Raw genomic sequence first — 21,362 nt, forward strand, 5'->3', positions numbered from 1 at the left:
CAACAGAAGACATTTGAGTTTTTCTGTTAGGCAACAGAAGACCTTTGAAATCTTCTCTATATGATAGGTTGGTCTCCGAGGTTGTCTCTTTAGTAACAATATCCTCATGAATTAACTCCTCTTATTTAATAAACTGTCATAACCTATTATTGCCAAAAACTCACACAAGTTTTCTTAAGTTCCATGACAGATTTGCGACATCTGCTTGTAGGACAGTATATTTGTTTTGGTGTTTTTTTTCCAGGAGGAATTTTGATGTCGTGCAAAATTAACATTAGATTGTAACGTAAAATATTGATGCAGAGATGCAGATGTAGAAGACCTCAGAGGTTTTCTGACCAGCGAAGAAAATCTCTCTAAGTCTTCTGTACAGCTACATGAGACCTCTGAATTCTTTCGTATTGCAAAAGTAGTTCTCTGAGGTCCTCTGTATAGCAACATACGGCCTCTGAGGTTTCCGGTATATATAGATAATGCCTCTGAAGTCTTCTGTACAGCAACAGAGCAGCAGAGGACGTCTGTAAGGCAACAGAAGGCTTAAAATATTTTTTGTAAAGCAACAGAAAGGATCTGAGATCTTCTGTGAAGCTACAGAAGATACCTGAGGTCTTCTTATAAGCAACAGAAGCATATGAGTTATTATGTTAAGCAACAGAATGAATGTGGTGTATTCTGTAAGGCAACAATAGGCTTCAGAGATCTTCCGTGGTCTCCTGTGTAGCGTACCGCTAAAGGCCTCTTATTTTATGTAATATAAAGTTGCTGGGGTCTTATGTATACCAACAGAAGTCATCTGAGTCCTTTCGTTAAGAAACACAAGGCCTCTGCATTCTGCTGAAAAAACACAAGGCCTCTAAATTCTGCTGAAAAACAACAGAACCTTTCCGAGGTCTTCGACAAAGCAACAGAAGGCCTCTCAGATTTTTTGTATAGCAACAGAAGTTTTCTGAGGGTATCTGTACAGCAACAAAAGTCCTCTGAAGTGTTAGCAGCAACAGAAGGCTTCTGTTCATGAACAGAAGGCCTCCGATGTCTTCTGCATAGCAACAGAAGTCTTCTGAGTGTATCTGTACAACAACAGAAGGCTTCTGTGATCATCAAAAGAAGGCTTCTGTTGATCAACAGAGGGCTTCTATATATTAACAGAAGACCTTTTAGGTCTTCATTATAGCAATAGAAGGTCTTTGAAATTTTCTGTATAGCGACAGAATGATTCTGAGATCTTCTGTTACGTAACAAAAATAACAGGAAGATTCTGTGCTCTTTTGTAAGTAATATAAAGCCTCTGCGATTGCTGCAAAGCAACAGAAGGCCTTTAAGTTTTTCTGTATTGGTCTTCTCTCCCGTTAAGCAACATAATGTCTCTGAGTTCTTCTTCTGAGGTGTTCTGTTAAGCAACTGGAGGCCCCTGACTTTTTCTGTTAAACAACAGACGACATATTAGGACTTATCTTTAGCAACAGAAGGCCACTGACCTGTTTTGTTAAGCAACCGAAGGTAACTGAGGTCTTCTGTTCATAAACAGAGGGCTTCTATGAATTTTCCGAAGGTCTTCATTATGGCAACAGTAGTTCTCTGAAATCCCCTGTACAGCAATAGATGGCATCTGAGGTCTTCTGTTAAGCAACAGAAAGCATCTGATGTCTCCTCTTAAGCAACAGGGGTCACTGAGCTCCTCCGTTAAGCGCCAGTAGGTTATAAGGTTTTCTTTTCAGCAAGAGATGGCCTCTGCAATTTCTCTATAGCAGCAGAGAGCCTCTGAGGTGTTCTGTATAGCAACAGAAGGCTTCTGAGGTGTTATGTATAGCGACAGACGTCCTTTAGGTCATTTGTATAGCAACAAGAGGCCTCTGAGGACTTCTGTATTAGAAAATAATTCCTCTGATGTCCTCTGTTAAGCAAGCAAGAGAAGGCCTCTGGAGTTTCAGAGAGCCTCTAAGTTCTTCTGTATAGCAACAGAAGGCCTCTGAGGTGTTCTGTATAGCAACAGAAGGCCTCTGAGGTCTTCTGTATAGCAACAGAAGGCCTCTGAGGTCTTCTGTATAGTAACAGAAGGCCTCTGAGGTCTTCTGTATAGTAACAGAAGGCCTCTGAGGTCTTCCGTATAGCAACAGAAGGCCTCTGAGGTCTTCTGTCTAGCAACAAAAGGCCTCTGAGGTCTTCTGTATAGCAACAGAAGGCCTCTGAGGGGTTCTGTTAGCAACAGAAGGCCTCTAAGGTCTTCTGTATAGCAACAGAAGGCTTCTGAGGTCTTCTGTATAGCAATAGAAGGCCTCTGAGGTCTTTTGTATAGCAACAGAAGGCCTCTGAGGTCTTTTGTATAGCAACAGAAGGAATCTGAGGTCTTCTGTATAGCAACGGAAGGCATCTGAGGTCTTCTGTATAGCAAGGGAAGGCCTCTGAGGTCTTCTGTATAGCAACGGAAGGCCTCTGAGGTCTTTTGTACAGCAACAGAAGGCCTCTGAGGTCTTTTTTATAGCAACAGAAGGCCTATGAGGTCTCCTGTATAGCAACAGAAGGCCTCTGAGGTCTCCTGTATAGCAACAGAAGGCCTCTGAGGTCTTCTGTATAGCAACAGAAGGCCTCTGAGTTCGTCTGCATAGCAACAGAAGTCTTCTGAGGTTTTCTGTATAGCAACGGAAGGCTTCTGAGGTCTTTTTTATAGCAACAGAAGGCCTCTGAGGTCGTCTGCATAACAACGGAAGTCTCTGAGGTCTTCTGTATAGCAACAGAAGGCCTCTGAGGTCTTCTGTATAGCAACAGAAGGCCTCTGAGGTCTTCTGTATAGCAACAGAAGGCCTCTGAGGTCTTCTGTATAGCAACAGAAGTCTTCTGAGGTCTTCTGTATAGCAACGGGCGGCCTCTGAAGTCTTTTTATAGCAACAGAAGGCCTATGAGGTCCCCTGTATAGCAACACAAGGTCTCTGAAGTCGTCTGCATAGCAACAGAAGTCTTCTGAAATCTTCTGTATAGAAACAGAAGGCCTCTGAGATTCTCTGTGTAGCAATAGAAGACATATGAGACTTCTCTTTACCAACAGAAGGCCTCTAAGCTATTTTGTAACTGAGGATATCTGAGGCCTTTTTATGGTATCATTTGTATAGCAGCAGAGGATCTCTGAGTTCGTCTGCAACATCATGCTTCGGAGGCCTTGTGAATTGCATCTGAGGTCTTCGGTGTGGTATATGAAGTCTTATGTATAGCAACATGAGGCCTCTGAGGTCTTCGGTTTAGTAAAGTAAGTAAGCCTCTAATGTCTTCTGTATAGAAACGGGAAGGCCTTTGAGTTCATCTATATAGCTGCAGGCAAGCCTCTGAGCTTTATAGCAAAGAACAGAAGGCCTCTGAGGACTTTATTTTACCAACAGAAGACATTTGAGTTTTTCTGTTAGGCAACAGAAGACCTTTGAAATCTTCTCTATATGATAGGTTGGTCTCCGAGGTTGTCTCTTTAGTAACAATATCCTCATGAATTAACTCCTCTTATTTAATAAACTGTCATAACCTATTATTGCCAAAAACTGTCTTTAATAATAATCAATGAAAATGAATTTCCATTTTATTTTACTTCCTCGCAACGTCATCAGTATTTTGATGGCTAAATCTATTTTTATCGCTCACCTAAATTTGTTTATTATTTTGATTAGATCGAACGGAAATTTTCCAATCATTTTTAAATTATATTTTTCTTTTCGAATTTCATTCAATTTGAGTATCTGTCATGACTTTGATGTGTTTGTGTGTTCTTTCTTTTTTATTGTAGGAAAATGAAGATCGTTTCACTTCCATTGATTTACCTCCAGGCCAGAAAATGCCATACAATAATGCACCTGCACCAATACCGGCACCACCAACACCTAAACCTGCCAAAGTGGATAAACAATCAGCTGGCAAAGGCCAACCGCCGGCTGCAACCATAACATCAGTGCCGACAGTGGCCACATTGCGTGATGTCGATTCACATGCTGCCCTACTAACGTTAGATGTAACAGCACAAAGTGAGACAAATGAACCGGAACGAGGCAATTGGACGGGACGATTTGATTTTTTGCTATCGCTATTGGGTTACTCCGTGGGTCTGGGTAATGTTTGGCGTTTTCCATATTTGTGTTATAACAATGGTGGAGGTAAGTAGTGGTAAACGAATTATTACTGCTAACAGAGTAAAAATTTTTATATTCAACATTTTTTAGAAGTGGAGGTTTTTAAAGGGTCCCAGTACAATGTTGTTATATGTAAATTTTTGATAGCTTACCAGTTAAACCCTGCCATCACTGTGTTTGTGTTATTATTTTCAATGTAGTCACCTCTGTATAGCAACAGATGGCCTCTGAGGTCTTCTGTATAGCACATAAGGCCTGTTACGTCGTCTATATAGCACGGAATGCTTCTGAGGGTCTCTGAGATCTTCTGTATAGCAACTGAATGCCTTTTCTCTAAGGTTTTTTGTAAAGCAACATAAATCCTCTGAAGTCTTTTGTATAGCAGCGTAAGGCCCCTTCGTCCTTTGTATAGCATAATATGGCCTCTGAAAACTTTTATGTGACAAAAGCAAAACTCTGAGGTATTCTGTGCAGCAGCAGAAGGCCTCTGAGATATTCTGTATAGAAAATAAACCGTCTGAGCTCTTCTGTATAGAAACAGAAGGCACATAATGTTTCCTGTATATCACAGAAGCCTTTGAGTTCTTCTCTATAGCACAGAGGTCCTCTGAATTGTTTCCTATAGCAACATAAGTTTTCTGAGATGTTCTCTATAGCAACATAAGTTCTCCAAGGTGTTTTGTAAACATAATGACTAAGGGCTATTATATAGCAACATGAGCTCCCTGAGGACTGTTATGTGGCAAAGTAAGATATCTGAGGCCTTCTGTGGTCTTCTGTGTAGAACAACAGCCCTCTGAGGTCTTCTGTGTAGCAACAGAAAGCCTCTGATTTCTTCTGTATAACAACATGAGGCTCTGAAGTATTTTGTACAGGAATAGTCTACTTATAGGAACATAAGGGTTCTGAGGACTTTTTTGTGGAAAAAGGTTTCTCTGCGGTCTTCTATGCAGCAACAGAAGACATGTGACAAAAGGTCTCTGAGATCTTCTTTGTAGCGAAGATGGCCTCTATGGTCTTCTTTATAGCAACATAAGGCCTTTGAGGTATTCCATATAGCAACAGTACGCATTTGAAGTCTTCTGCAAAAGACACCTGTGAGGTATATTATAGAAACAAAAGACCTCAGAGGTCTTTTGTATAGCCTTTGAATTCCTCTGTGTAGCGCAGATTCCCTCTAAGGTCTTCTGTATAGCAACAGAAAACATTTGAAGTATTCTATATAGCAACATTGGGGATCTGAGGACTTTTGTGTAGAAAAAGAGTCCTCTGAGGACTTTTATAGCAACAGAAGGCCTCTGAGTTCTTTTGATTGGAAAATAATGCCTCTGATATATTCTGTAAAGCATCAGTAGGTTTGTAAGGTTTTATTTTTAGCAAGAGAAGGCCTCTGGAGTTTCAGAGAGCCTCTATGGTCTTCTGTATAGCAACAGAATGGCTCTGAGGTATTCTGTATATCAACAGAAGGCCTCTGAGGTCTTTTGTATAGCAACAGAAGTCCTCTGAGATATTCTGTATAGCAACAGAAAACCTTTGAAGTAATTATATAGCAACAGTAGGGATCTGAGGTCTTTTGTGTAGCAAAAGAGGCCTCTGAGGTGTTTTATAGCAACAGAAGGCCTCTGATGATATCGATAGAAGGTAACTCATAAAATGAGTTAGAGAATCGCACTACTGAAGTGTATTGTATATCAACAGAAGGTCTTCTTTACAGAAATAGAATGCCTCTAAGGTTTTTTGTATAGTTACAGGTGGCCTCTAAGTTATTCTATACAGAAAAAGAAAGCCTCTTCCTGTAGCAACAGAACGCCTCTGAAGTCTTTTTATAGCAACAGAAGTCCTCTGAGGTCTTCTGTATAGTAACAGAAGTCCTATGGGCTCTTCTATATTGTAATAGAAGCCTTCTGAGGTATTATGTATAGAAGTAGAGCAGCAACAGAGGCTCTCTGAAGTCTTTTGTATAGCAACAGAAGACATCTGTATTTTTTATGGCAACAGTAGGTCCCTGATGTATTTTGGGCAGTAGCAAAAGGTCTCTGAAGTCTTGTGGATAGCAACAGAAGGCTTCAGAGGTATTTTGTATAGCAACAGAAGTACTCTGGGACATTTTGTATGGCAACTGAAGGCCTCTGTATAGCAGCAGAAGACCTCTGAAGTCTTGTGTATAGTAACAAAAGGATTCTGAGGTCTTGTGTATAGCAACAGAATGTGTCTGAGGTCTTTTGTATAGCCTTTGAATTCCTCTGTGTAGCGCAGATTCCCTCTAAGGTCTTCTGTATAGCAACAGAAAACATTTGAAGTATTCTATATAGCAACATTGGGGATCTGAGGACTTTTGTGTAGAAAAAGAGTCCTCTGAGGACTTTTATAGCAACAGAAGGACTCTGAGTTCTTTTGATTGGAACATAATGCCTCTGATATATTCTGTAAAGCATCAGTAGGTTTGTAAGGTTTTATTTTTAGCAAGAGAAGGCCTCTGGAGTTTCAGAGAGCCTCTATGGTCTTCTGTATAGCAACAGAATGGCTCTGAGGTATTCTGTATATCAACAGAAGGCCTCTGAGGTCTTTTGTATAGCAACAGAAGTCCTCTGAGATATTCTGTATAGCAACAGAAAACCTTTGAAGTAATTATATAGCAACAGTAGGGATCTGAGGACTTTTGTGTAGCAAAAGAGGCCTCTGAGGTGTTTTATAGCAACAGAAGGCCTCTGATGATATCGATAGAAGGTAACTCATAAAATGAGTTAGAGAATCGCACTACTGAAGTGTATTGTATATCAACAGAAGGTCTTCTTTACAGAAATAGAATGCCTCTAAGGTTTTTTGTATAGTTACAGGTGGCCTCTAAGTTATTCTATATAGAAAAAGAAAGCCTCTTCCTGTAGCAACAGAACGCCTCTGAAGTCTTTTTATAGCAACAGAAGTCCTCTGAGGTCTTCTGTATAGTAACAGAAGTCCTATGGGCTCTTCTATATTGTAATAGAAGCCTTCTGAGGTATTATGTATAGAAGTAGAGCAGCAACAGAGGCTCTCTGAAGTCTTTTGTATAGCAACAGAAGACATCTGTATTTTTTATGGCAACAGTAGGTCCCTGATGTATTTTGGGCAGTAGCAAAAGGTCTCTGAAGTCTTGTGGATAGCAACAGAAGGCTTCAGAGGTATTTTGTATAGCAACAGAAGTACTCTGGGACATTTTGTATGGCAACTGAAGGCCTCTGTATAGCAGCAGAAGACCTCTGAAGTCTTGTGTATAGTAACAAAAGGATTCTGAGGTCTTGTGTATAGCAACAGAATGTGTCTGAGGTCTTTTGTATAGCCTTTGAATTCCTCTGTGTAGCGCAGATTCCCTCTAAGGTCTTCTGTATAGCAACAGAAAACATTTGAAGTATTCTATATAGCAACATTGGGGATCTGAGGACTTTTGTGTAGAAAAAGAGTCCTCTGAGGACTTTTATAGCAACAGAAGGCCTCTGAGTTCTTTTGATTGGAAAATAATGCCTCTGATATATTCTGTAAAGCATCAGTAGGTTTGTAAGGTTTTATTTTTAGCAAGAGAAGGCCTCTGGAGTTTCAGAGAGCCTCTATGGTCTTCTGTATAGCAACAGAATGGCTCTGAGGTATTCTGTATATCAACAGAAGGCCTCTGAGGTCTTTTGTATAGCAACAGAAGTCCTCTGAGATATTCTGTATAGCAACAGAAAACCTTTGAAGTAATTATATAGCAACAGTAGGGATCTGAGGACTTTTGTGTAGCAAAAGAGGCCTCTGAGGTGTTTTATAGCAACAGAAGGCCTCTGATGATATCGATAGAAGGTAACTCATAAAATGAGTTAGAGAATCGCACTACTGAAGTGTATTGTATATCAACAGAAGGTCTTCTTTACAGAAATAGAATGCCTCTAAGGTTTTTTGTATAGTTACAGGTGGCCTCTAAGTTATTCTATATAGAAAAAGAAAGCCTCTTCCTGTAGCAACAGAACGCCTCTGAAGTCTTTTTATAGCAACAGAAGTCCTCTGAGGTCTTCTGTATAGTAACAGAAGTCCTATGGGCTCTTCTATATTGTAATAGAAGCCTTCTGAGGTATTATGTATAGAAGTAGAGCAGCAACAGAGGCTCTCTGAAGTCTTTTGTATAGCAACAGAAGACATCTGTATTTTTTATGGCAACAGTAGGTCCCTGATGTATTTTGGGCAGTAGCAAAAGGTCTCTGAAGTCTTGTGGATAGCAACAGAAGGCTTCAGAGGTATTTTGTATAGCAACAGAAGTACTCTGGGACATTTTGTATGGCAACTGAAGGCCTCTGTATAGTAGCAGAAGACTTCTGAAGTCTTGTGTATAGTAACAAAAAGATTCTGAGGTCTTGTGTATAGCAACAGAATGTGTCTGAGGTCTTATGTGTAGCGCAGATGGCTTCTAAGGTCTTCTGTATATCAACAGAAGGCCTTTGAGTTATTCTATATAGTAACAGTGGGCATCTGAGGACTTTTGTGTAGCAAAAGATGCCTTTGAGAACTTTTATAGCAATAGAAGTCTTCTGAGATCTTTTGTATGGCAACATAAGCCCTCCGAGACATTTTGTATGGCAACAGAAGGCCTCCGAGGTATACTGTACAATAGCAAATGGCCTCTGAGTCTTCTGTAAGGCAGGAGAAGACATCTGAAGTCTTGTATATAGCTACAGAAGCTCTCTGAAGTCTTTTGTGTAGCGCAGGTGGCATCTCAGGTTTTCTGCATAGCAACAGAAGGTCTCTGGGACCGTCTATATAACAATATAACAGGTCTGAAAGGCCTTGAGGTCTTCTGGACAGCAGCATAAGGCCTCTGAGGTCTAGTGTACAGCAGCAGAAGGCCCCTGAGGTTTTTTGTATACCAACATAAGTTCTCTGAAATACTTTTATTTGACTAAAGATGGCCTCTGAGATCTTCTGTGCAGCAACAGAAAACCTCTGAGGCCTTCAGTGTTTCAACGGAAGGCTTCTGAGTTCTTCTATATAGTCCACTGAGATCTTCTATATTGCAACAGGACATCTTTGAGGTATTATTGGTGGCAACAGATGGCCTCCGTGGTCTTCTGTATAGCGATATAAGGTCTCTGAAGTTTTCTATATAGCTACAGAATACCTCTGAGGTCTTCTTTTAAAAATACGAAGCACCCGAGATCTTTTATATTGCAGCCGAAGGTTTCTGAGGTGCTGTTTGAAAGCAACAGAAGACCTCTGAGGTTTTCTATATAGCAACAGAACGCTTCTGAGGTCTTCTGTGAAGCAATATAAGGCCTCTGTAGAAAAGAAGAAAGCAACAGCAAACCTCGGAGATCTTCTGTATAATAACTGAAGGACTAAGGTACAGAAGAAAGCAACAAAAGGCCTTTGAGTTCTTCTCTGTAGCAACAAAAGACCTTGGACTTTTGTTGAATAACTAGATGTAAAATAAACATGGACTTTAGGGATTTGAATCCAAGATTCTTAATGTGAATCTGATATCATTTATTTATCAATATCAAAATCTTTGCGATGTTATGCCGTGATTAGATGATTAATGTGTTGCTTTAAAATATTCCAATTAAAATGTGAATCTCAAAACACATAGTGGCAACACCATTAGGGACTCAGCAGCACATAGGCCAGAAATATCTAATGTCAAAAAGAAGCTTTAATCAATGGACTGATTGATTACTTCTCTCTAGAGCTGTCCATTATTTGATTGATAACTTCTTTTTGGACAAAACCAAACAAGTTTTTTATTTTGTGTAGCTTTTCCAGTGACCACAGCTGAGTTAAATTTTCAATTTCATTTAAATATTCTTCCGATTATTCATTATTTATATTCTTTCTTTGTTTGTGTTGTTTCCTTGCAGGCGCTTTTCTTATACCCTTCACCATTATGTTAATTATTGCTGGTCTTCCGCTCATGTTCATGGAATTATCATTTGGTCAATATGCCGCCTTGGGACCGGTGGCCATCTATCAACGATTTTGTCCATTGCTGAGTGGTTTGGGTACTGGCATGATTATTGTATCGGCCATAGTTATGTTGTACTATAATCTAATTATTGCCTGGACAATATTCTATATGTTTGCATCGTTTTGCACCAAATTGCCATGGCAGAATTGTGAACCGGAATGGAGTACAGAAAGTAAGTACAATGAAAATAAATTTATATTTTAATTTTAAAAGGTAAATGGAAGGGGATTGCTTTTTTTGTGAGGGAAGATATTTTTATTATTTTCTCCTTGGGCTTAGAGCTTGTGAAGTGTTTCAGAAGAAACCACTCACCTTCATAGCAACAACAACAAAACATTGTAAGTGACCACAAATTTTTAATGGTTTTGTTTTCAATATTTAATCATGTTTGCGAATGGTGGAGGTTGGAAGTAGAAGAAGAAAAGGAAATGGAAAAATGAAAACCTAATAGTCGCTAAGACAAGGACCAGTATTTTTGAGAAGGACACGAATAAGGCTTTAAAATTGTCCTTAGAAAAATTAAAAGTTTGTGTGTGTTTTGTGAAGGGGGAGAATAATGACATTGGCGTAGGTGAATAATCAGGTGCCTGGAAATGGGCGATTGTTAGGTGGCATATGACTACCCATTCCACAGCTTTGAAAATAATCTGTTAAAGATTGGCAAAGTTTCTACAAATAGTTGTTATATGCTCCCCCAAGTGCCCTTTAACCTACGCCAATGTTTTAGCCATTCCTGCCACCTCCATAGTGACCACCCACTTCTGTATGAAGTTTTTTTTTATTTTTTTTGTTTGTGGTTTATTCAGTGTCCAAGAACAATTTGTGGTTTTTTTCTATAATTGAAAAAATATAGGAAAGGAAATGTCTGTGTAAGTGTGTGTGTTTTTTCGACATTTCAATTTGGCTAATATTGATATATTGAAAGAGAGTCCAACAAAACGACACCAAATAACCTCTAATGACTTCAACAAAACCAAAAACAAATACCCGAATGTCACCTAAATCTAGACAGATATTGTTGAAAGTAATGGAATTGTTTCTCTTTTAATAAAGGAAGTGGATTTGTTAAATTGTCCAATTTCTAATTTTATTGCTTCTGTTTTTATTACAGTGTTTTATTTAACTTGCTTCGGTGTGTGTTTAGTTCAAATCTGGTAACTCATTTTTAACACGGTTGCAGTTGACCAATCGAACTAAAACTTTTCACACTTTTCAGATTTGGATGACAATACACGAATATGAAATCAAAACCAATATTGGTCCATTTTTACACTGTTTTACAGTGTTTTATCTAATTTGCTTTTCAAATCTGGTAACTAATTTTTCACACAGTTGCAGTTGACCAATGAAACTTAAAATTTGCACACATTTCAGATTTGGATGACAATACACGAATATGAAATCAAAACCAATATTGGTCCATTCTTACAGTGTTTTTACGGTGTCTAACTTAACCCCCTTTTCAAATCTGGTAACTGATTTTTAAAACGGTTGCAGTTGACCAGTCGAAGTAAAACTTTGCACACTTTTCAGATTTAGATGACAATACGTGAATACGAAACCAAAATCAATATGGGTGCATTTTTCCTATAGCCCCCATATAACGGTACCACCCGATTTCCGGTATTTTGCTTTTCAAATCTGGTAACTCATTTTTCAGGCAGTTGCAGTTGACCAATCAAACTAAAACTTTGAAAACTTTTCAGATTTGGATGACAATACATGAATGTGAAATCAAAACCAATATTGGTCAATTTTTACAGTGTTGTACAGTGTTCAATTTTACATGCTTTTCAAATCGTTTAACTCAATTTTAACACAGTTGTAATTGACCAAGCGAACTAAAACTTTGCACACTTTTCAGATTTGGATGACAATACACGAATATGAAATCAAAACCAATATTGGTCCATTTTTACACTGTTTTACAGTTTTTTATTTAATTGCATTTCAACTCTTGTAACTCATTTTCCACACAATTGCAGTTGACCAATCGAACTGAAACTTTGCACACTTTTCAGATTTGGATGACAATACATGAATATGGGCCCAATTTGTCCTACAGTCCCCATATAGCGGTATCTCCCGATTTCAGGTATTTTGAGGATTTTATCTTCATTTTTGCCCGAATTAGCTGTCATTTAGCATTTCCAATGATAAAGACATTTCCGCACCAAAAATTGTGAACATAGGTCCAGGTATTGCTATAGCCCCCTTATAGCGGTACCACCCGATTTTAAGTATTATGAGGATTTGGTCTTCATTTTTAGACCAAATTGGCTGTAACTTGGCATTTGGAGTCCCCAATCGTACAGAAACTTCTCCCCCAAAAATTGTTGACATAGGTCCAGGATTTTATATAGCCCTCATATAGTGGTACCACCCGATTTCAAGTGTTTTAAGGATTTTATCTTCATTTTTAGCCAGAATTGGCTGTAACTTGGCATTTGGAGTTCCCAGTGGTACAGAAACTTCCCCATAAAAAATTATCTACATAAGTCCAGGTTTTGGTATAGCCTTTATATAACAGTACTACACGATTCCAGGAATTTTAAAGTTTTTATCTAAATTTTCGGCCAAAACTGACTATAATTTTGTTCTCAGTGGTCAAAAAATGTATTTCCTAAAAAGTTAAAAATAAAATATAATTTAAAAAAATTAAGTTTCAGTGTTTTATTAATAAATGCACTTAAAAGTAGAAAATAATTTTTCATGATGGAATCTCTCAAATAAAACGCTTGCCTTTCAATATTGGCACAATATTGTCACAATTTTTAATTCAAATGCAAGCGTTTTATTTGAGAGATTACATCATGAAAAATTATTTTCTACTTTTAAGTGAGTGCATTTATAAATAAAACACTGAAACTTAATTTTTTTAAATTATATTTTATCTATACTTATAAAAGAGTTCAGTAATGATGACTCACTGACTCACTGATTCACTGACTCACTGACTGACTGACTGGTAATCAACGCCCAGACTAAACGGCTAAAGCTAGAATCTTGAAATTTTGGGTGAGGGTCACTCTTGGTCCGAAGGTGTCGGATAAGGCTGGATTTTTGGAAATTCGAACTAGAACTGTACTAAAAGTACTAAAAGGTACTAAATATGGTACCCTTTGTATTAGGCAAACGCGTAGAGCTAGAATTCTGAAATTTGGAATGAGGTTCACTGATGGAGAGTTAGAAAGGTGTACCAAATGGTTTTTGGAAATTCGAACTATAAGTGTACGAAAAGTACTAAAAGTTACTAAATTTAGTACTATTTGGTATTACGTGAACGGATAGATCTAAAATCTTGAAATTTGGAATGAAAATCAAGGTTTAGAAGATGAGTTGATATAAGGAGGTGGTTTTGAAAATGTGTACTCATGTGTACGAATAGTATTGAATGGTACTAAATTTGGTACAATTTGAATTTGGGCGAACCGATAAAGTTGGAATTCTGAAATTTGGAATTACTATTACTGTTGGAGCGTAGGTTTGAGATATGGAGGTAGTTTTCGAAATTCGTACATATGGGTACGAAAGGTACTAAATAGTACCAAATAAGGTACAATTTGGATTTGGGGGAACGGATGGAGCTGGAATCCTGAAATTTGCAATTAGGATTACAGTCGGGGTGTAGGATAGAGGTATTTTGGAAATTCGTACTTTTGGGTACGAAAAGTACTAAATGGTACCAAATTTGGTACAATATGAATTTAAGTGATCGGATAGAGATGGAATAGTGAAATTTGGAATTAAGATTACTATTGGAGTGTGGGATTGGGATACTTTTGGAAATTCGTACTTATGGCAACGAAAAGTACTAAATGGTACCAAATTTGGTACAATTTGGATTTGGGTGATCAGATACATTTGGAATCCTGAAATTCGAAATTAAGATTGCTTTTGGAGTGCTGGATAGAGGTAGGTTTGGAAATTCGGACCTATGGGAACAAAAAGTACTAAATGTTACTAAATTTGGTACAATTTGGATTACGGTAATCTGATGCAGCTGTAATTCTGAAATTTGGAATTAAGATTACTGTTGGCGTGTAGGATTGAGGTAGTTGTGGATATTCGTACTCTTGGGTACGAATAGTACTAAATAGTACCACATTTGGTACAATTTGGATTTGGGTGAACATATATAGCTGAAATTCCGAGATTTGGAATAAGGAGTACTATTGGAGTGTAGGATTGATAAAGTTTTGGAAATTTGTAGTTATGGGTAGGAAAAGTACTAAATAGTACTAAATTTGGTACAATTTGGATTTCAGTGATAGGATACATTTGGAATCGTGAAATTCGGAATTAAAATTGATATTGGAGTGTTGATAGAGGTAGGTTTAGAAATTCGTACTATGGATACGAATAGTACTAAATGGTACCAAATTTGGATTTGAGTTATCGGATGTATCTGGAATTCTGAAATTCGGAATTAAGCTTATTGTTTGAACATAGCACTGAGGTAGCTTTGAAAATTTGTACTTATGTATGTGTACGAAAAGTACTAAATGGTACCAAATCTGGTACAATTTGGATTTGGGTGAGCATATATAGCTGGAATCCCGAGATTCGGAATAAGGATTACTGTTGGTAAGTAGGATTGATGAAGTTTTTGAAATTTTTAGTTATGGGTACGATAAGTACTAAATGGTACCAAATTGTAATTTATGTGATCGGATACATTTGGAATCCTGAAATTCGGAATTACGATTACTGTTGGAGTGTTGAAAGAGGAAGGTTTGGAAATTCGTACTTTGGATACGAAAAGTACTAAATGGTACCAAATTTGGATTTGAGTTATCGGATGTATCTGGAATTCTGAAATTCGGAATTAAGCTTATTGTTTGAACATAGCACTGAGGTAGCTTTGAAAATTTGTACTTATGTATGTGTACGAAAAGTACTAAATGGTACCAAATCTGGTACAATTTGGATTTGGGTGAGCATATATAGCTGGAATCCTTAGATTCGGAATAAGGATTACTGTTGGTAAGTAGGATTGATGAAGTTTTTGAAATTTTTAGTTATGGGTACGATAAGTACTAAATGGTACCAAATTGTAATTTATGTGATCGGATACATTTGGAATCCTGAAATTCGGAATTACGATTACTGTTGGAGTGTTGAAAGAGGAAGGTTTGGAAATTCGTACTTTGGATACGAAAAGTACTAAATGGTATCGAATTTGGTACAATTTGGATTATGGTGATTGGATGTAGCTGTAATCCTTAATTTTGGAATTAAGATTACTGTTGGCTTGTAGGATTGAGGTAGTTCTAGAAATTCGTACTCATGGGTACGAAAGTACTAAATGGTACCAAATTTGGTACAAATTTGGAACGGATATAGCTGGAAACCCGAGATTTGGAATAAGGAGTACTGTTGGAGTGTAGGATTGATAAAGTTTTGGAAATTTGTAGTTATGGGTAGGAAAAGTACTAAATAGTACTAAATTTGGTACAATTTGGATTTGAGCGAACGGATACATTTGGAATCGTGAAATTCGGAATTAAAATTGATGTTGGAGTGTTGATAGAGGTAGTTTTAGAAATTCGTACTATGGATACGAATAGTACTAAATGGTACCAAATTTGGATTTGAGTTATCGGATATATCTGGAATCCTGAAATTCGGAATTAAGCTTATTGTTTGAACATAGCACTGAGGTAGTTTTGAAAATTTGTACTTATGGGTACGAAAAGTACTAAATGGTACTAAATTTGGTACAATTTGGATTTCGGTGATCTGATGTAGCTGCCATCCTCAAGTTTGGAATTAAAATACCTGTTGAATTGTAGGATTGATAAAATTTTGGAAATTTTTAGTTATGGGTAGGAAAAGTACTAAATAGTACTAAATTTGGTACAATTTGGATTAGAGCGAAAGGCTAGAGCTGGAATCTTGACGTTTGGAATTAAGATTACTGTTGGGGTGTAGGATTGAAGAAGTTTTGGAAATTCGTACTTATATGTACAAAAACTATTAAACGGTACTAAATTTGGTACAACTTGGATTTGAGCGAACGGGTAGAGCTAGAATCAAGAAATTTGGAATTAATATTACTGTTGGAGTGTAGGATTGAGATATGGAAGTAGTTTTGGAAATTCGTGCTTATGAGTACGAAAAGTACTAAATTTGGTTCAATTTGGATTTGAGCGAACGGCTAGAGCTGGAATCTTGAAGTTTGGAATTAAGATTACTGTTGGGGTGTAGGATTGATAAAGTTTTGGTAATTCGTACTTATATGTACGAAAAGTACTAGACGGTACTATATTTTGTACAACTTGGATTTGAGCGAACGATTAGAGCTAGAATCTTGAATTTTGGAGTTAATATTACTGTTGGGGTTAGTTTTGGACTCCGAGGGTTATTTCCTATATCACTGAAAATGAATATAATATGCACCATTTCTCAACCTTTTCCTATACTTGGACCATATGTGCTTATATGTTGTTTTCCCTAAGGTATTTTGTAATGCAATATGATGTAAAATTCATGTTCCATTGAGAATCTGCTGTATCTTACATCGAAAAGTAGCAACAAAATCAAGTTAGAAAGTATCAGTCGATTTTGCCGGAATATATGTACAAGTACCCAGCAAAATGTTCGATGCCAAAGATGCTATTCAAGAATGGTTGCAAGTGAAATGGAATGTCATTTTTAGCATCTTCACTCATTCTTTTTACAAGAGCGTGACCCTCAAAAGATGCAATTCATTTTCAGATCCTAAGCATGTCATCTTTGCTAACTCGGTGGAATGACATCTTCCACAATTCTTTGCATCTATACCAATCCATTGACATGTCATCTTAATCGATTGCCTAGAATAACATTTTCACTTATCTTTAGCATGTCATTTTCACCAACCCTTTGGCATGAAATTTTCACGTCTTGTTCGGAAAATTTAAAATGCTGTATTGAAATATGATTTTCATGATTTTTTATTAATTCATAGGAATTTGTGAAATAACTATTACATATATAATTATCATCAAAAAGTTTACATCCATAATTGCAGTTTGTTGTTGTTGTAACAGTAGTTTATATGTTTTTATGTCAGTTGTAAGAATGTGGCTATTTCGATGGTTTGTAACCACAAAGCTGCGTACTTAAGTTTGTTAGTAGGTTTGGTAGGGCAGTTGAAAAGGTGCAGTGTGTCGTGCGGGCCTGTGCAGCATTATAGGCAGATGTTTGCACGGTATCATCAATCCTTGCCCTATAGGAATTTACGATCTCAATGCCGTCTGCAGCGGTTGGAATTCAGGAGAAGTATAGGTTAGACAGTTCCGGCAATATCACCCCACCTTGGACAACTCCCTGTTTCACTCTGCGGGTCTTGGACTTCTTGATACTAAATTCTACGTACGACTGGCGTCCACACGTATAATTTATTATCCAACGTTTCAAATTTGGCTGAGCGTAGTCTGCTCGATGACCTCAAACTCCGAGGATTGCAGGAGTTCTGTAGAGCTATGTTCTCTAAACCATGTAAGGAAACTTTTATAATACCAAAGAGTGCAGTCCGACTCTATTTTTTAGCTCAATGTTTGGGATTTCCTAGTATAATAAATCTTATATAGCTTTATGCGTATTTAGATAAATAAAAGAAAATTTACATGTGTATAAATAAAAGCACAAAATTCATCTCTATAGGATCGATGGAATGGGTTCAAATGCTGATCAAAAGATCGGATCTATCATGACTTCCTTTGAATGGGCTTAAATGCTAATTAAAAGATCGGGTCTTTCACGACTTCCTCTGAATTGGTTCAAATGCTGATGAAAAGATCGGATCTTTCACGACTTCATTTGAACAAATGCAAGAGGTGCAGTGAAATCATGGCATCTCATGGAACCACTTCCATAAAATTTTGCTGGGTATATATTTCATTAATAAAACCTCAAATTTGAAAAAAGAGAATATTATTCGTTTGGCATCGATTCCAAGAGATTTGTTGCATATTAGATCGGACTGCACGCCAATCTTCCTGCTATACATGTTGAAGGTCCTTATTGTAAGGAAAATATATTATCGGCTTAATTCTTGGTACTTGCAACAAAGGTACCCCAAAAACTTTATAATATAATTGTTGCACAAACATGCCAGGCGGGACAAGGGAGACTTCTATCATATCAACGAGTGCACTCCAATTCATATTAGCTCAATGATAAGGGACTTACTGTCCCTTACTGTGTCCTAAGACCCCACTTCTAGAGAAGTTTTACATGGCTGAAATACTCAGGAAATGTCGCCAATATTACTGAGGGGTATTTTGACACCGTTGAAATTTTTGATGTTGCCTAGGCGGGGAATAGAACCCACGACCTTCTGCCTGCAAGGCGGGTGTGCATGTTATTGCCCATCTCCAAAAACTTTACGTAATATATTATATTAACCACTTGACTGTCCGAGCATTACTGACAGGTAAAGTCAACTATATATGAAGCATTGGGTCGTAATCTTTTACATAACGTTGCGATCCATATCTTGGCAGCAGAAAAATATGTCCTTTCCCTTTCATTTAACAGATTTTTTTTCTGTTAACGATCATAATTGTAATATATATGTAGACGTTATTCCAGGGACGGAGTACGAATTTTCCGCTTAGTTTCCATCCATAAGGCCACAGAAGTTACAGAGGTATTTCATACTGGACCTGAGACTTTAAAGTTTGTTCTCTGAGTTTTTCCGTTTCCTTAAAATGCAATAAAATTTTGGTCAATATGAGTTAAATTCTTAATTAAAATTCAATACCACATAAAATGTATACATTTTAGAATTTTTGTATACAATCTATTTCCTACAAACACATCCTTAGGCCACGGATGTGAAATAAATATTACGGCAATGACTAGATCGCCATCTACGGCTTCTTGGAAGGAAACTGTGGGGCAAATTTGTATTACACTCTTGGAATAATGACTGAATATTAAAATTATGATATTCTACTGGAAAAATAAGATCATATGAAGAGAAATTGCGAAACACATGCAGCATTTCCTGCAGTCAGGATATGGATCACAGCGATATGTAACAAAATTACTACCAAATCCTTCGAATATAGTTCACTTTATCTATAATGGATTCTCTGGCAGTCAAGTGGCTAAAATAATATGTAAAGTTTTTAAGCACCTAACTTCAGCAAAGCTCCGAAAATTAGATCGAAAACATTTTTGGTAATGCAGGTGGTTCACTTTCAGTGTGAGTCAATGTATATCTGTATATTCTTATCGGATACCGACCTCCATACAAAATTGGTGACGATCGGTCTATAATTGTGCTGGAGTTTGATTAAAATTTTTGATCGTTTCATTTTGTCGATATATGAAGATTGGTATACAAAATTAAGGTGTACGGTATTAAGAAAGCGACTCAACTTGAATACTTGCGCAAAAGGGGCAATTATAATTCTATTATCATGGAAAGTCATTAATTATAATAAAGCCTCAAATTAAAAATCTAAATCTCTATGATACAAAAATAAAACAAATGATAAATGTAGTTTTGCCCGGAGTCGGAGTCGAGCGTTTCTTCACGACTCCGACTCCAGCAAAATTTGCTAGACTCCAGACTCCGCAACCCTGGTTTAAGCACAACAAAATTAAAGAAAATCCAGTGAACCAATTGTTTGCCACCTTATACTAAATCACTTGATTTGTATTCATTGTTTAAAGTTTAATCTGTTTTAGCTACTGGATCTGTAACGACCATTCTTATAGGTAATGTTTTGTACTCCCAACGAAGGGTAACTACCAAATTTCTGCGGTTTCGGTTAGATAATGTGGCTAAAACCTTCAAAATACCGAAAATCGAGTGGCAGGTTCTTTGGATCTCTGTCAAAACATGTACCTATACCGACAATTTTCTGCAGGAATGTTGTATATTCCCAATGGAATTTTACCCACTTTGATAATGCCCTAAACTAGTAGAACTTATCTTTTGAAAAAAAAACACATAAGAAAAACTCCATCTAGGGCATCAAAAACTATAAAATATAGAAAATTGTACATGATTGCTGAAATTCTTGTCAGTAGCGGCTAAACTGTTGGGAGTTGAACCAAGTAACATTTTGCAAATAAAAGTTCTCAACAATTCTTTAGAACATTCTGAAACTCTAAAATGCTTACATCATGTTGTTTCAGCGGTATTTTGCATCATATCTTTTACAGCACGTATTTCAAACACAATTCACACCAACAGTTTATACTCGCATTTCGGATTTCACTACATTATTGGCATTTTTATTAAATCGTCGTTGAAAAATGTACTGAAAACAACGGCATAGAGACATTTTACAACAACGACATGTTCTGAAGAGTTGTGTATTACATTCCAGGGAATATTTTTCCGGAAGAAAATATTCAGAAAAAATTAACGGTTTTGAAGATACGGTGCGAAATGTAAAAAAATTGTGGAATGTTTGCATATATTTTGAAATTTGAGGCAATAAATATAGTTTTTCGAGTTCATTATTTCTCTAAATATTTGATTCTTGTCCTTATCTACAAATTTGCTTCTGAGATCAGAAGAAGATTCGCATTGGTTTCAGAGATATAGCCCCGAATTTCTTTAAAAACTCAATATTTAACCATGTTTAGATGGGGCCATAAAATCCAAGTTGTATCTGACACAACAAAACCCAACTAGGGCTTCTTGTCGTTTGGTTCTGTACTTTCAAAAAATCTTCAGTTCGAATTGTTTGCACAAGATCACCTTAAAAATTTTGCACAGTGTAATTCTGATAAATTCAAATTTTAAAATCATTCTGTACGTGACGGTTTTTCACCGAATCAACATATAATTAAGTTTTTATGTAATCTTATGTAGAAACTCATCACGCTCTGATACAGGGACATTAGGTTGTAAAGAAGTCATAACCCTAATGATCATAACCAAAACTCCAATAACCATAAGGTAGATTTGTACTCCAATTATTGATGCTTATAATTGGGAAAATTTTCTGCTTCCATAATTTTACACTAAATGTACAGTCGAGATTTTGCACAGTCATTACAACGAACGAAGAAATGTTTTGGCATACCTACCCATTTTACCATAAAACAACTTAACGGAATACCTACACGAAAAGATCTTTCCTACAAAATTTCAAGACAACATTTTAAATCTCACCCAATATCTGACACTGTCGTGTATTGAAATTCCTATGGTATGTTCTGCCAAATCATCTCTGGGTTTATCCCAATTTAATGCTACGTTAAAGTTTAATATTTTCGAAAAAAGCGGAAGACCTGTCCAATCCAGCTATTAGATTTTTCATGTTTGCCACTCATCTTTT

At 37.0% G+C, this 21,362-nt stretch overlaps 1 protein-coding gene across 4 annotated transcripts in view; it reads left to right on the plus strand.

The window, feature by feature from the left end:
- Positions 1-10,492, plus strand: part of GlyT (Glycine transporter) — a 131,966-nt gene extending 121,474 nt beyond the window's left edge. For all 4 annotated transcript variants that reach the window (XM_073990310.1, XM_073990308.1, XM_073990311.1 and 1 more), the window contains exons 4-5: positions 3,764-4,127; positions 9,962-10,492. In XM_073990310.1, the coding sequence (XP_073846411.1) occupies positions 3,764-4,127; positions 9,962-10,272 (675 nt within the window). In that variant the 3' untranslated portion in view covers positions 10,273-10,492. The remainder of the gene's footprint in view (positions 1-3,763; positions 4,128-9,961) is intronic.
- Positions 10,493-21,362: the final 10,870 nt, after the last annotated feature.

The sequence above is a fragment of the Musca autumnalis genome, unplaced genomic scaffold (genome assembly GCF_047663935.1).
Source record: "Musca autumnalis isolate F117 unplaced genomic scaffold, ASM4766393v1 scaffold_5, whole genome shotgun sequence".
In the NCBI taxonomy this organism is placed as follows: domain Eukaryota; kingdom Metazoa; phylum Arthropoda; class Insecta; order Diptera; family Muscidae; genus Musca; species Musca autumnalis.